The 13,238-nt window shown below is 42.5% G+C and overlaps 1 protein-coding gene across 2 annotated transcripts in view; it reads right to left on the bottom strand.

Moving 5' to 3' along the window:
• Nucleotides 1–192: 192 nt before the first annotated feature.
• Nucleotides 193–13,238, bottom strand: part of WSCD1 (WSC domain containing 1) — a 57,092-nt gene continuing 44,046 nt past the window's right edge. For both annotated transcript variants that reach the window (XM_054008498.1, XM_054008499.1), the window contains 4 exons: nt 9,941–10,118; nt 6,120–6,284; nt 4,257–4,457; nt 193–2,602 (listed from right to left, as the gene is read on the bottom strand). In XM_054008498.1, coding sequence (XP_053864473.1) covers nt 2,250–2,602; nt 4,257–4,457; nt 6,120–6,284; nt 9,941–10,118 — 897 coding nt within the window. In that variant the 3' untranslated portion in view covers nt 193–2,249. The remainder of the gene's footprint in view (nt 2,603–4,256; nt 4,458–6,119; nt 6,285–9,940; nt 10,119–13,238) is intronic.

The following is a 13,238-nucleotide window of genomic DNA, read 5'->3' as shown; positions in this document are numbered from 1 at the left end:
ATTTGCTGTCTGGTCACCCTACTCCTCACTCAAGCAAAAAAGTCTCCATCCATTTTTGGTTCCAGCTGAGATAGGACTACTGTGTAGTTAGTTTCATGATATTGAGCAATTCTTCAGAGGAAGGAAGAAAGAAAGAAGACAATTACATGCAGAGCACAAACAAGGAAAACTTATAAAAGACACGGACCAGACTGTGCTTGATTTACTATATTTTCAAAGCATCAATGGTACATACTTAAAGGAGGTCCAGCTCCCTTCATATAAACTGTTTTATTATTTTTTTTTATTAAAACTAATATTCCATCGGGAGTTCGGGGGAATTTTTTAAAGTTAACATGAACAAATGTACTGTAGAGTAATACAACCTCCCAGGCCTAGCCCCAAAGCATGTAGGGTGATATAAAGTCTCTGAGCTTCATGTGTGACTCCTGCTGACACCAAGGGTGGCCCTTGGACATCCTTAGAGTGAAGCTATCTCTTATCTGAAAGCACAAAGCTAATTGGTGTCATGTTGCTGCATGTGTTCAAGAATGAAATGTAATGAATTGAAGGGAAGCATAATGGAATTAACCCCCTCACCCCCAACTCCAGCCTGGACAATCATCCACCTTTCACTGTACAACAACCATAGTTACATACGGGACCTACGTTGTCTCAAAGGAAAAGTTACTTCATAGCTAACTCTAAATAACAGCCCTTGAGAGGTCGGGAGGAAAGCCGGAGATGGCTCCTGGGGACAACAATGAGCAGCTTAGTCTTTACCTAGAGAGCTTAGACGACTGGAAGGGGCGAATCTACCCAGATAGGGATTTTTTTGTCTGTTAAGAGGCCAGCAAGCATGCTGTGTGACCTCATGCTGCATGGTCCTCTTCACTCACCATGTCTGCCAGCAGCACTGCTCACCCATAGAGCTTCTGTTCTCCCATGGCTGCCTGTTCCACCTTCCCCAATCCTCCAACTCACTAGTTTTAATCACTTGACTATAGCCATTTCCTTGCAATAGAAAAGCACTTTCTTGACTCTTCAGCACTATGCATAGCTAAGCTAATGAACTCAGCTAAGCTAAGCTGTCATTTGGGCCCAAATGGCACACCAGGCCCCATGGCAGGACCCATAGTAGAGACCATAAACTTAAAGACAAAGGGTTCCCGCTCAGGCATTGAGCATCACTCCTAACAGAAATGAAATGCTTTGTTCTTCTCTTGATCTCTTCACCCTTCCCCAACCCAGCAAGAATATAATATACAATGGGGCCTTTACCAAGCCTGAGGTATGCCTCTGAATTTGGGGCTGGATTGAGTGGGATGATATCATGGAGCTTTTGCCCATCCCTTTATACTGAATCGCTATTTTCTCCTGTTGGGAATTCCTCCTTTCCCCTGCTCAGGCCCCTTCTGCATGGGGCTATATATCCTACCACCAAGAGAGACCCACCACTCTCCTTCATTCCAGCCCAAAGAGCTGGAGACAGGATGCACCTTCCTCCTGGAGATTATATTAATATCTCCTCTGGCACATGTTTTGAGTCCATATTATGAAGAAAACCCAAGGTCAGTCTTGAATCAGATCTACCATGCAACAATGCAGTTTCTGACAAGTCAGTGGACCAGTCCAAGCCTAGGTTTTTAAGGTGAGCCTTAGACAAGGTTGGTCTGACCATTCATATCTCTGTGGAAGTGTTCACTGCAGGTATATTTCTATTTCTCCCTTGCACACCAACAAAAGTCTGTGAGGCTGTTGGGATGAGTGGAGGGCAACCAGAGAATTTAGGAGAGGGGAGGGGGGGGAAATTTAAAAAGAAAGCAACTAACTTTCTTAAAAGCTTGGATGAAAATATTTATCACCTTTGAGGGTTTTCCATACACATGTATGATGAATTTCCAAACCAAGCACTGCAAAATCTCAAGTTATTCTTGACAGGTATTGCTAGTAGACAGTAAGGATGAGAAGAAGGAATCCTTTTCCAGAATTAGCAGTGCACAACTGTTAAATTTGTAGCCATTTATATAGGGAAGGACACACATAGGTGGACACTAATAGCTTTTTCCTTGGTTTATAACCCAATTTCCATCTTTCATTGCTTGCCTTTTGAAGCACTTAATGCCCCTGAAGAACATCCAAGAGTGGAGAGAATTTGCATTCCTCAGCAGACTCCAAGAACATCTTAGCTTTTGCTGCTATAAAGCTCTGGTCTCGTATTTATTTATTTTTATTTTATTTTAAAAACACAGCTAACGGCAACTGGGATATCATCTTGGAACATACTCTCTTGGCAGCCCAGTCAGGTTTCTTCTTTTCAGTGCTTCATCCACTGTCAGGATGTAGCTGTTGATAAGATCTTTCATTTCCTGGGTAAACGGCTCAAAATCCTTCTGCTTAGCACCTGACCGCTTGAAATTCCCATCTCTGTTGTTTTCGACACAGAGCAGTCGGTCCTCTGTCACCGTCATGTTTAGGAATTCCACCATTTCTTTCAGCTTGGAGATGAGATTCTGTTTTAAGTCTTCATAGTGAATAACAAAAAGATGTTTTCCATATTTTAACCAGTCTAAGACATGAGAGGCCCACCATGAGGCGTAGCTGTTGACAAAGTCTGGCCATTCTAAACATTGGAGAAAGAGATGGGAAGAGGGGAAATATTAGATGGTCTTATCCACACTCTGTTTTAATAATTTCCCAAACATTCTCCTGGAGCAGCAATAGAACGATCTTGCTGAATGGGGCAGCAAAAGTATAAATTGGAGCAGTCCTTGTCCTGTTTGTTAGGGACGGCTGACTTCTTTTTGCCTAAGTTTGATCTAAAGCTGGTGAGATTTTTTTTTCTTCAAATTTTGAAATGTCAATGAATTTATTTTTTTTCCACAAAAAAGTTAAACTTTTTAGTGGAACATGTTCACAGTTTTTAAAATCAGCTCTAGTTTGAACCCCCACTAACTCGCTGTGTTTGGTCTGAATATGAAAGTTGCTGAGTTTGCATGTTGCTTAGAAAACATATTGAAAAACAGAAGCAGAGAAAGGGGCGTGTTGGTGTGTGGGGGGAGGAAATCGATAAAAGATTTTCAAAAATGGAGGAACGATTATGATGATCTAGTCTGACCTCCTGTATAACACAGGCCATGGGACTTCATTGAATTAATTCCTGCTTGAACTAGAAAGCCTGTGCCTAATTCTTCACAAGTAGAGCACTGGTATATTGAAACCACTGGTGTAAACCTGTAGCACATTTATTTAATCAATTGCTGCAAAGAGAGGAGCGATTCTAATAGAAAGGGCACTGGACAGGAAGTCACGAGATCTGGATTCTAATCCCAGCTCTACCACTGATATGCCTGGTCTTAGGCAACTCTGCCACCCAATGCCTCCACTCCACTCCTTTCCTTTGTCTTGTTTGTTAGATTGTAAACGAATGGTCCTTGGTTGTGGAGGATAAGGGGGGGGAACCAGGGGTTCAGGATAGAAATATACGATGTTGGAGAACCCCCCACAAGAGTTTATGCAGTTTGCCCATCCCCTTATTCTAACGCTTCGGATATACAAAAGGAGAAGCCCATGCTGAGTTCTTTAGCATTGTAACGTATGAATGTAGCAATACATTCTGTGGGGGATTTAAAGTTCTCATTTGCTTTGCCAGCTGAAAGTATCAAAAGAAAAATGAAATGTGAGGGGTGCATTTTTAAAACATGTTCAGGGGCACTGAGTAACTGTCAACGAGTCCTGTTATTACTAATCTGTACTACAGTAATGCCTGAAAAATGCATAAAAATGTACCCCAACAAATCCTGTTTCATCATCTCCTGGATCTTAAACTAATCCGTTTAATAGCTCTCACCTATTAGATACTGCGGGGGCAAATTCTCACCACAGCACACAGCTTGGTTAAATGGGTTGTGTGCAGCGTTTCTCTGCAAAGAGACATTCTCTCGGCCAGGCTGCTTCTCCTTGGTCACTACTGGAACTTCAGTGCCGTGCTAGTCCTGGTGCTGCACTCACTTTCTGTGACCAGTGATGTGGTTTAAGACTCTAACCACCTCCAAAATTCAGATCTGAGGTTTCTGGGGGCCTCCCTCTGCCCTAGGACCTGATGGAAAGTTCACTAACCCCAGTAGCAAAACTCCCAAAGACTTTTTAATGAGCTTTTGATCAGGCCTTCGGTGCTTTGCCCTGCCAGCAACACTCCCATAGCACCCCACCTTCAAGGCTTATCATTTGAAGGCCATTTTAGATGCCCATTGATTAGCAATGGCTTGGCATGTTACCTTTACTCTTCCAGTTCCTATCTGTTGCATATCCCAGGTGGCCAGCACATTTCCGGTTGAATTCTGCCATTAGAGATTTGTATGGGTTCCTTATCAACAAGATGGCGGAGTCAAACATTTCGATCTCTCTCTTGCCACTTTCATGTGTTTTCACACAGATAGTCCTCCTGCTTCTCCAGTGGTCTTTTTCTCCTTTAAAACCTGTTTTAAGATATGAGGGATTCATTGTTTTAAAAAAATTCAGATTTCACATTATAAATGAGATCCTCTAATGGTGTAAAATTCTAACAACTACAAGAGACAAAGTAACTTAGTGGATCGAGTCCTGGACTGGGAGTCAGGAGGTCCGGAATTCTATTCCTGATTCTATCAATGACCAGCTTTGTGACTATTAATTCTTAATTTTACTTGGCCAGTAAACTCTTTGGTGCAGGGACCACCTTTTTTTCCCCCCCTGGAGTTGTACAGCTCCTAGCACAGGAGCAACAGGGCCCTGGTCTATGACTGGGACTTCCAGGTACTACCACAATATTAATAATTGTAAATAGATGAGACTTGGGTGGCCAAGGAATTAGTGGAAGCAATCTCAGAATGGTTAGCAATTATCTTCAAGAACTTATGGAGAATAGCTAGGTCCCAGAGGACTGGAGAATGGCAAACACAGAACCGATCTTAAAAATGGGAACAAAGGGGACCCAGGCATAGGCGCCGACTCTGTGGGTGCTCTGGAAAAAAAATGGTGGGTGTTCAGCACCCAGCAGCAGCTCCCCGCCTGTCCCCCCGCCCAGCTCGCCTCCGCCTCCTCCCCTGAGCACACCGTGTGCTCGCTTTTCCCTCCTAGCTCCCAGTGCTTGCGCTGTGAAACAGGTGTTTCGTGTGGCTGGGAGGGAGGTGGGAGGAGGAGGAGGAACGCAGTGCACTCGGGGAAGAGGCAGGGCTGGGGCGGGGATTTGGGGAAGGGGTCCAATAGGGGTAGGGAGGGGGCGGAGTTGGGGCAGGGAGGGGGCGGGGAAAGGGTGGACAAGAAGTAATGGACTTAATCTGCAGCAAGGGAGATGTAGGTTAGATATTAGAAAAACTTTCTAACTATACGAGTAGTTAAGCTCTGGAATAGGCTTCCAAGGGAGGTTGTAGAATCCCCATCACTGGAAGCTTTTAAGAGCAGGTTGGATGAACACCTGAGAAGGATGGTCTAGGTATACTTGGTCCTGCCTCAGTGCAGGAGCCTGGACTTGATGACCTCTTGAGGTCCCTTCCAGCCTACATTCCTATCATTCTATAATTTTCTTAAGTGATTTTTGGGTTCCCAACTTGACACCTTAAAGGGGCCTGATTTTCAGAGGGCAGCTGTTCAGCACTTTCAAAAATTTAGGGCCATTTAACTTGTCTCTCATTGGGCCCACAGCCACTAGTCAGTTTTGAACATCATGGCCAAATTCTTTAGGTGCCTTTGAAAATCTTAGCCTAAGAACCTAGCTCATTTGTTGCCTATAAAATTCTTTATGGGCCAGTTCTGACAATGGGGCAAGGTAGGTGTGTGTGTGAGTGTGTGTGTCAGAGAGAGAGAGACAGACAAGGATGATGATGATAATAATAGATGCTCAAATTTGCAGTTTACCTAATATGACCCCACAAATCAGAGCAAGTTTTTACTCATGAAAATGTTTGTGAATCAGTTTATCTATGCTATTCAACCAGTCTCTGTACACTGTCTCACATTCCAAATGTGTTTTATTTTTAACACAGGTGTTTATAATATTGACAGACATATTTATTCCAAACAGAAACAAATGTCAAGACAAGTAAATAACCGTGCATCTTTAAAGCTGATTTCATGTTTTCACGTGACTCCGACAACAATACCTTTGTTGTACAGGGTTCCATCAAAGTAATAGCTTCCAGTGTAGTATCCAGTGGCGTGTTCTATTAAATGACGAGCCCAGGTATTCCCGGCCCCAGGAAAACTAGACAAAGCAACAAACACTTTGGATTTGGTAGTGAGGAATTTCCTATCTGTGCATCGGGTGTCTGTAAGTACAGAAGATATTTCATTGTAAGCAGGGTGGCTTCTTATTAATTTTACTGACAGCTACTGATTACAAGGTTTATTGCTTTCATTTTTCTATTTATACCATAGGATATCAGTTTGAGTCCAGATGTGATTCAGATACTTCTCAAAATTAATTCAGCCTTAAGAGGCCAAAGAGTTTATCCTTAGAGGAGGCTTTCAAGAGACTGACGTCATGTTAGGCAATGCTTTATTATTAGAACTGCAGCAAATTATTATACCTACCTGCAGGTTCTAATAAAAGCCCCTGGATGCATGTTTGTTAACTGCTATTTGCCTGGCAGGCTGGCTGTTCACTGACCGTCTGAATGTACCATTAGACTTGTGAATCAAGAGTCTCATTGTAATAGGAGAGGTTTCCTATACGTTAGAGTTCAATTCAACCTCTTAGCCTGGGATTTTCAAAAGCAAAACAATATTCCATGCTTTGAAGGCCCTTCATGGTTGCAAAAGCAGTGCTAAAATATGGCAAACAAGACAGATTGCATGTGCGGTTTTAAAAATATAATTGCCATTAAGGACAGCCACAGTCATTCTTTTTGTACCTGTGTAAATGTCATCTTGGTGACAACTGCTGACTGTGGTGTCTGTTTACAGAATAATCCACTGATTTCCATACAGAGAGAAAAGATGTAGATACATTTTTGGGGGAGGGGAGGGAATCAGGACCACTGTTTGCAAAGAAGCATCACTAAAAAAAATAGCACCACAGGCAGAAGACGTAGCTCTTTCCATTGACAGAAGCGTGTTCAGCATTACAGAATGATGCATCCTTGGCACTCAATCCTCCAACAGTCATGTGTCGGGCAGCATCAGTGCATACTTGCCTATCTACAGTATACGGGCCAGAGCCTCAGCTGGTGTAGCTTGGTGTAGCTCCATATGAAAATGGAACTCTGCCAATTTATACCAGCTGACGATCTGGCCCTACATATGTAACTGTATCGCCCAGACCTTTTGCTACCTCCGGGGGAACATCTGAGTGCTTTGCAAAGGAAATAGCCAGAAATTAATGCAAATGATAAGGGTGGGATGGGGCAGATTGCTCACCCACTATGAAACAACACTAGGCAAGATTGTGTCTTTGTCTGTATGGAGCTCTTTATAGGGCGGGGAAGTGATGCACCACTCCTAACTCAAGGCAGTCTCTTAAAACCCACAATCTACCTGTAAACGTGTATGTAAAGAATGTTCCCATTGTATCTGAAAATTAGTCAATTGGCCATAATCAAGATGGGGGGCGGGGAGGAAGGGCAGGGATTAAGCTTCAGACTTCAGTTCAACATCCTTCCTGAGAGGCTTGTGCTGAAATGGAAATCAAAAGAAATTAGGCTTTCCGGCACTTCAGAAAGGCTGGGCGTAACCTGTCTCGCGAGCATATTATGTTAGATCTGCTGCAAACAGGGCCAATGACAGTCTCAAAATTCAATCTGCAAAGTAAGGGATGCTGTAGGAGGTAGGGTCAGCTGTCTAGTGAGCTTTTCTCGCTCAGAAGAAAATATCAAACCCTGACTATGTAGATATTAACATGAAATGGATTCAACTTGAAAACAGAGAGTGGTGGTCTATGAGCTGTTTTCTCTAGTTATATTTCAGAAGCTGTATGGACATCTTACATTGTGGAACTGAAGGGTTTCACAATCATGACGCTACTTTATTGGCATTGCCTGTGGATATGAGGCATTGTGACTTAGTAGGTGGTCCACCACAGTGGGTCTCGGGAGGTCTGGGTTCTATTCCCATCTCCACCTTGGGAAAGTCGCTTTGCCTCTCCCTGCCCTTTTCCCCATCTGTAAAACAGGGATAATGAGGCTGACCTCCTCTGTAAAGGACTTTGAGATCTTCTGGTGAAAAGTGCGACACGAGAGCTTGGTATTATATACGTATACCTATTAATGCCTGCCTAACCTCAGAACGGGGAATGAGGATAACCCAGGAAGAGGGTATGTATGGTCATCCTTAATGAATAGACAGAAGAAATGCTGCACATTGCTCCTCATCCCATCGCATGCAGTGCCATCCATTTAAAAGTTGCAATGGACGAACGCCTGCATGTGATCCAGCATGGAGGGTGCCCCAATATCCCTCCCCAATGTGATTTCTAAAATCAAAGCATGCTTGGAAGTATTCAGAGTTCAGATTTGGAACCCTGATCCTGCTCTGGCTGAAGTCAATGGGAAAATTCATAGCCTGAACTACTGGATTCTTACCCAAAATAACTTGAACTTCCAAACATCTTGAAAGTGCGCAATTAAATCTCTGGATTTTCAAATTAGTTCAGAGGGCTGTAGTCCAATAGGGGTATGAACCAATAAATGCTCAGAAGTGGGCCTTACCTACTCTACTTTGAGTCTGATACGTGTTGGTGAAAATGGGCCATGAGCAGAAGTTTAGGCCTCTGTCCAGCAGGGCTCTTAGAGATATGCTCAGCTTCATGCCTATGAATAGTCCCACGGAGATCAGTAAAACTACTCATGCGCTTAAGTATCCGGTTAACTTTAAGTGATTTGCTGGATTGAAGCCTTATTGACAATGTTACCAACCTACTTCTAGATGCTTATGAGGATGAGCATTAAGAGGAAGATGTTGCAAGTAAATTAGAAATGCTGGTAGCACTGGTTTTAATGCAGCTATAACTGCAATATGTATGAGCCAGAGAGAGCATGGTTTGTGGTTAAAGCACAAAACTAGAAGTCTAGGTTCTATTTTTGACTGTAATATAGCTATTGTTTGGCTCTGGGCATAGGGCGGGGGTGGCTGGGTTCAGTGTGTAGGTGATGGGTGGTGGTGCTGGTCTGTGAGATACAGGCTGTCACATTGGATGATCTGGTGGTCCCTTCTGGCCTTAGTCACAATGTTTAAGTGCAGGCAAAGCTCTGTGCCTCAATTTCCCCACCTGTAAGATAATTACTTCACCCACAGGGGTTTTGTAAGGCTTAATTCATTGTTTGTAAAAGTGTTTGAAATTCTCCTTTGAAAGGAGGTTTATTGAAGTTCAACACGGTATCAGTGTAATTTAGTTTAGGGTGAAGGGAAAGTTCTCATTTGTATAGTTAAAGTTGTTTGAAAAATCTAAAGCCCATGAAACTGGCCAGGAATTTTAAGGACAGGGATTTCCAAAAGCCGCTACTTGATTATGTTGTATCAATAACATCTTATTTTGCTTGCATGGCTATTTTACTCTTGTAAACATCACATACAACAGTGTTAATTTTGTGTTAATTTCTATATTACATGTATGTATAGTGTGTATATAAAACACATATGTTAATGCTACTTAACACACAAGTTTATATACACATACGCAGCAAAGAATCCTACAGCACTGTGGAACCATTTTATCTACCCCTGAAATGCTGTCATGTCTGGGCTGGAAAATGATCCATTTTTCAACAGTGACTGACAAAATCGCATATCAGTTTGATAAAGGAAGGGAAAGACTACCCTATACAACTGAAACTGCATGAGGAATTTAGGTATAGGCAGGCTTCAATGATTCAAACCAGAATGTGGCCTGGACATTACAGCTAACACCTCTATGGCTAGATGTTCACCTGGGGTAAACAGGCATAGCTTCATTGACTTCCGGGGGCTCTTGCTGAGTTGCAGCATTTACCTTGTACTGGAGTCTGATAGACATGATAGTAATTCTCTTCTCTTGGCACCTCAGCCATACTACTGACGTTCTGCAGTCTGCTGCAGAACAACCTGTCCACGCTGTCGTGAAGAGTGAAATGCATTGTGGGATAGCCACAGTAGCATTCTGGCCCTCCGATGATTGCCAAGGGAAATTCCTATCCAAGAGAGAAAACAGATCAGAATGCAAATGCCCTGGCATCAACAATCTTAAGAGAAGAACAGGAGTACTTGTGGCACCTTAGAGACTAACAAATTTTAAGAGGACACTCCTAATATAAAAGCAAAAACTATACCTTCAAAGGGCAAACTGTCAGGATCAAAGCGATATTTGTTTTCATTGAAAATCTCATACCTATGTCACTAAGTTGTCCATTTCTCAGGGCAAGTTTGTGAATCTTTTTCTGATTGTTTTGCTGAGAACTTAGAGATTCAAAACACTTTCCATCTCCACTACTAATTTATGGAATTTAAGGACAGAAGAAACCTCTATGGTCATCACTCTAACTTTCTGTGGAACACGGGCCATAGAATGCCATCTGGTAATGCCTACAATGGAGGGTGGTGTTGTTCTTTACTATAAAAGTCAACATTACTAATCCCAAGAATTTGTTGCTGAACTAGAGCATAACTTTTTAGAAAGATAGTCATCCACAATTTAAAGACGCCACAATCCAGCTCCCCAGCTGGTGTAAATCAATATAGCCACATCAACATGGGCACCATTTTTCTGGTTTTCAGCAGCTGAGGATCTAGCCCGGACTAATCACAAACTTGAATAACCACTGAGGTCCATTGCCAGGATAGAGCCAGGACGGAGAAGAAAACTGTCCTTGGACTTCAAGAATTCTGTTTTCAGAAAAAGGATCAAGGGGGAAAGCAGGGATTTAGATGAATTAAAGGCTAAATACATTTACAAAAACAATGGAAAACCACGAAGAACTGAATATCTCCTACTCTGACTCATTCACATGCCTGAGTGCCCAAACAGTGTTTATTTTGTATAGCTTTCAGAGGGAATCTCCCAAGCTGATGAATCATGAGCAGAAAACAGTCATTTAAAAACAAAGCCAAACTCTGTTAAAAATATAGTAGGAAGAAATGTTTACACCATCGTAGACAAAGAGACTGAAGTAACAGCACACATGGGCCTCCATCAGGGTTTCCAGAGCCAGTAGGAGATCTATGGTACCATATTCACAGGTATATGCAGTCACGGCATGGGTGAGTTAAAGAGCCAGGATGGGCACCTTTGCCACTTTCCTTGTGTCTTGGGCTATGTCTACACTTAAAACTCTACCGTGGCACAGCTGTGCTGCTGTAGCACTTGAGTGTAGACACTATGGTGATGGGAGGGGTTCTCCCATTGCTGTCCATAATCCACCTCCCCGACAGGCAGTAGCTAGATTGACGGAAGAATTCTTCCATTAATTTAGCACTGTCTACACTGGGGCTTAGGTCGGCTTAACCATGTCTTTCAGGGGTGTGGATTTTACACACCCCGAGAGACGTGGCTAAGCCAATGTAACTTTTCAGTGTAGACCAGCCCTTGAAATAAATACTTCATACTGCAATTTTACTTTATGGCTCTCTTAAAGTATATCCATTGGATCGGGGTGCCGAAGGCAAGATGGGCAGGGGAACGCCTTGTTTGTGAATCCCACCAGAGCTTAGATGTGAATTAGGCATTGAGCTACTTGGTAGTGTCAGGACTCAGGTGACTGCGCACAGCCAGCTGTTGAAATTTAGGCACCTAGACTTTAATGTTGGCAACCAAAGCACCTAAGGTGGGATTCACAAGAGGGACTAAGTCTAACATTTAGGCACTACAGGCAGTCGCAAAACTGCTCCACTGCCGTCTAACCCTGTGGGCACCTGAACTCTGCAGGCACCCCTAAACATTTTGAAAAATGAGGCTGACTCTCCTAGGTCACTTGGGAATTTTTGAAAATATGACACTACATTGACCACATGGGTCAATACCTACCATGCTGCTATCAAAGTGTGACTGGAGATATATAAAATTAAACAACACATCCAGATACTAGGAACCAGATTTTCAAGAAGCTCAGACTAGATTTTTTTTTTTTAAGTGCACCTGCAATTGAGGGTAGATTTTCAAAAGAGCTCAGCTCCTATTTAGGAACCAAACTAAGGGTCACATTTTCAAAAGTTTTCAGCCCACAGGAGCACCGGGGGTGATATTTATGGGCAACATTTTACAGAGTTCAGCTCTTTGAGAATCTGGCCATTTATTTATATGCTTACATCGGGAGCTGAGCTCGCTTGAAAACCTGATCCCAGTTGTGGGAGCTGAGCACCTAAAAATCTGGCCCTGAGATCTGTTGAAAATCCCTGATGTCTTTTCCCTTCCATGTGACAGCACATCTTGGGTTGGATTCAATGTTAAATTAGGCCCTTAGACTTCAATGGAGTTACTAAAACAAGGCAGGCTTGCTTCACTGCACAGAGCCATGGAACACAGTTTTACATGTTTTAAGTACGCAGTTGGGAAGGGTTATAACATAATTTAGTTTTGGAAGTGTGAATGAAGCAGAAGGATTGGGAAAGCTTGAAAAACCACAAGTTTATGAGCAAGTTCTCCCCATTTAAGCAACATCCCAATTTTTCGTCCTTTTAAAAATATTCTTTTGGACTCTTGTTTATAAAATAACTCCTCGGTCTTGAGACTGGATATTTTTCCCCTTAAAAACTTTTCTATTGGCATGCACGTTTGGGACAGAAATGCTAGGAATTTTTATAGAGAGGGACTGCAGTGTAGGAATTGATGCACAATGTTTGAGGGTGGAGACCTAGAGGTTCTAATCCTGACTGTATCACTTGTGACACTGTCTGTAGGTAACACAACATGCATGAAATTCTATGGTTGGATTTATATAGGAGGTCAGACTAGATATTCATAATGTTCTCTTCTAGCCTTACAATCTATAAATCCATGAACATCTATTGTGCTCCTGTTTGTAAAATGGGTCTAATACTTGCCTTATAGGGGACTGAGGCTATGTTCATTAGCGAGTGCAATACACTTTGAGATCTTCCGATCACAGGCACTATGCAAGGACAAAGCTTTGTATTATTGCAAGGTTGCACATGGGAATTGGCAACTTTCTGGTTTTGCATATTTATTTAATTTTAGACATGAAAATGACACATGGAGGGGGCAGCGGGAAGAGAGACTGCATAGTGTTTATAAATAAATACAAGCTCAGGAAACTAAATAATTAAGTGCCACTCTTTTGTGTGCTTAGCACTTTTGA

The sequence above is a fragment of the Malaclemys terrapin genome, chromosome 18 (genome assembly GCF_027887155.1).
Source record: "Malaclemys terrapin pileata isolate rMalTer1 chromosome 18, rMalTer1.hap1, whole genome shotgun sequence".
In the NCBI taxonomy this organism is placed as follows: domain Eukaryota; kingdom Metazoa; phylum Chordata; order Testudines; family Emydidae; genus Malaclemys; species Malaclemys terrapin.
Note: the sequence above shows the minus strand (reverse complement) of the source record. Positions and strands in the feature narration are given on the sequence as shown.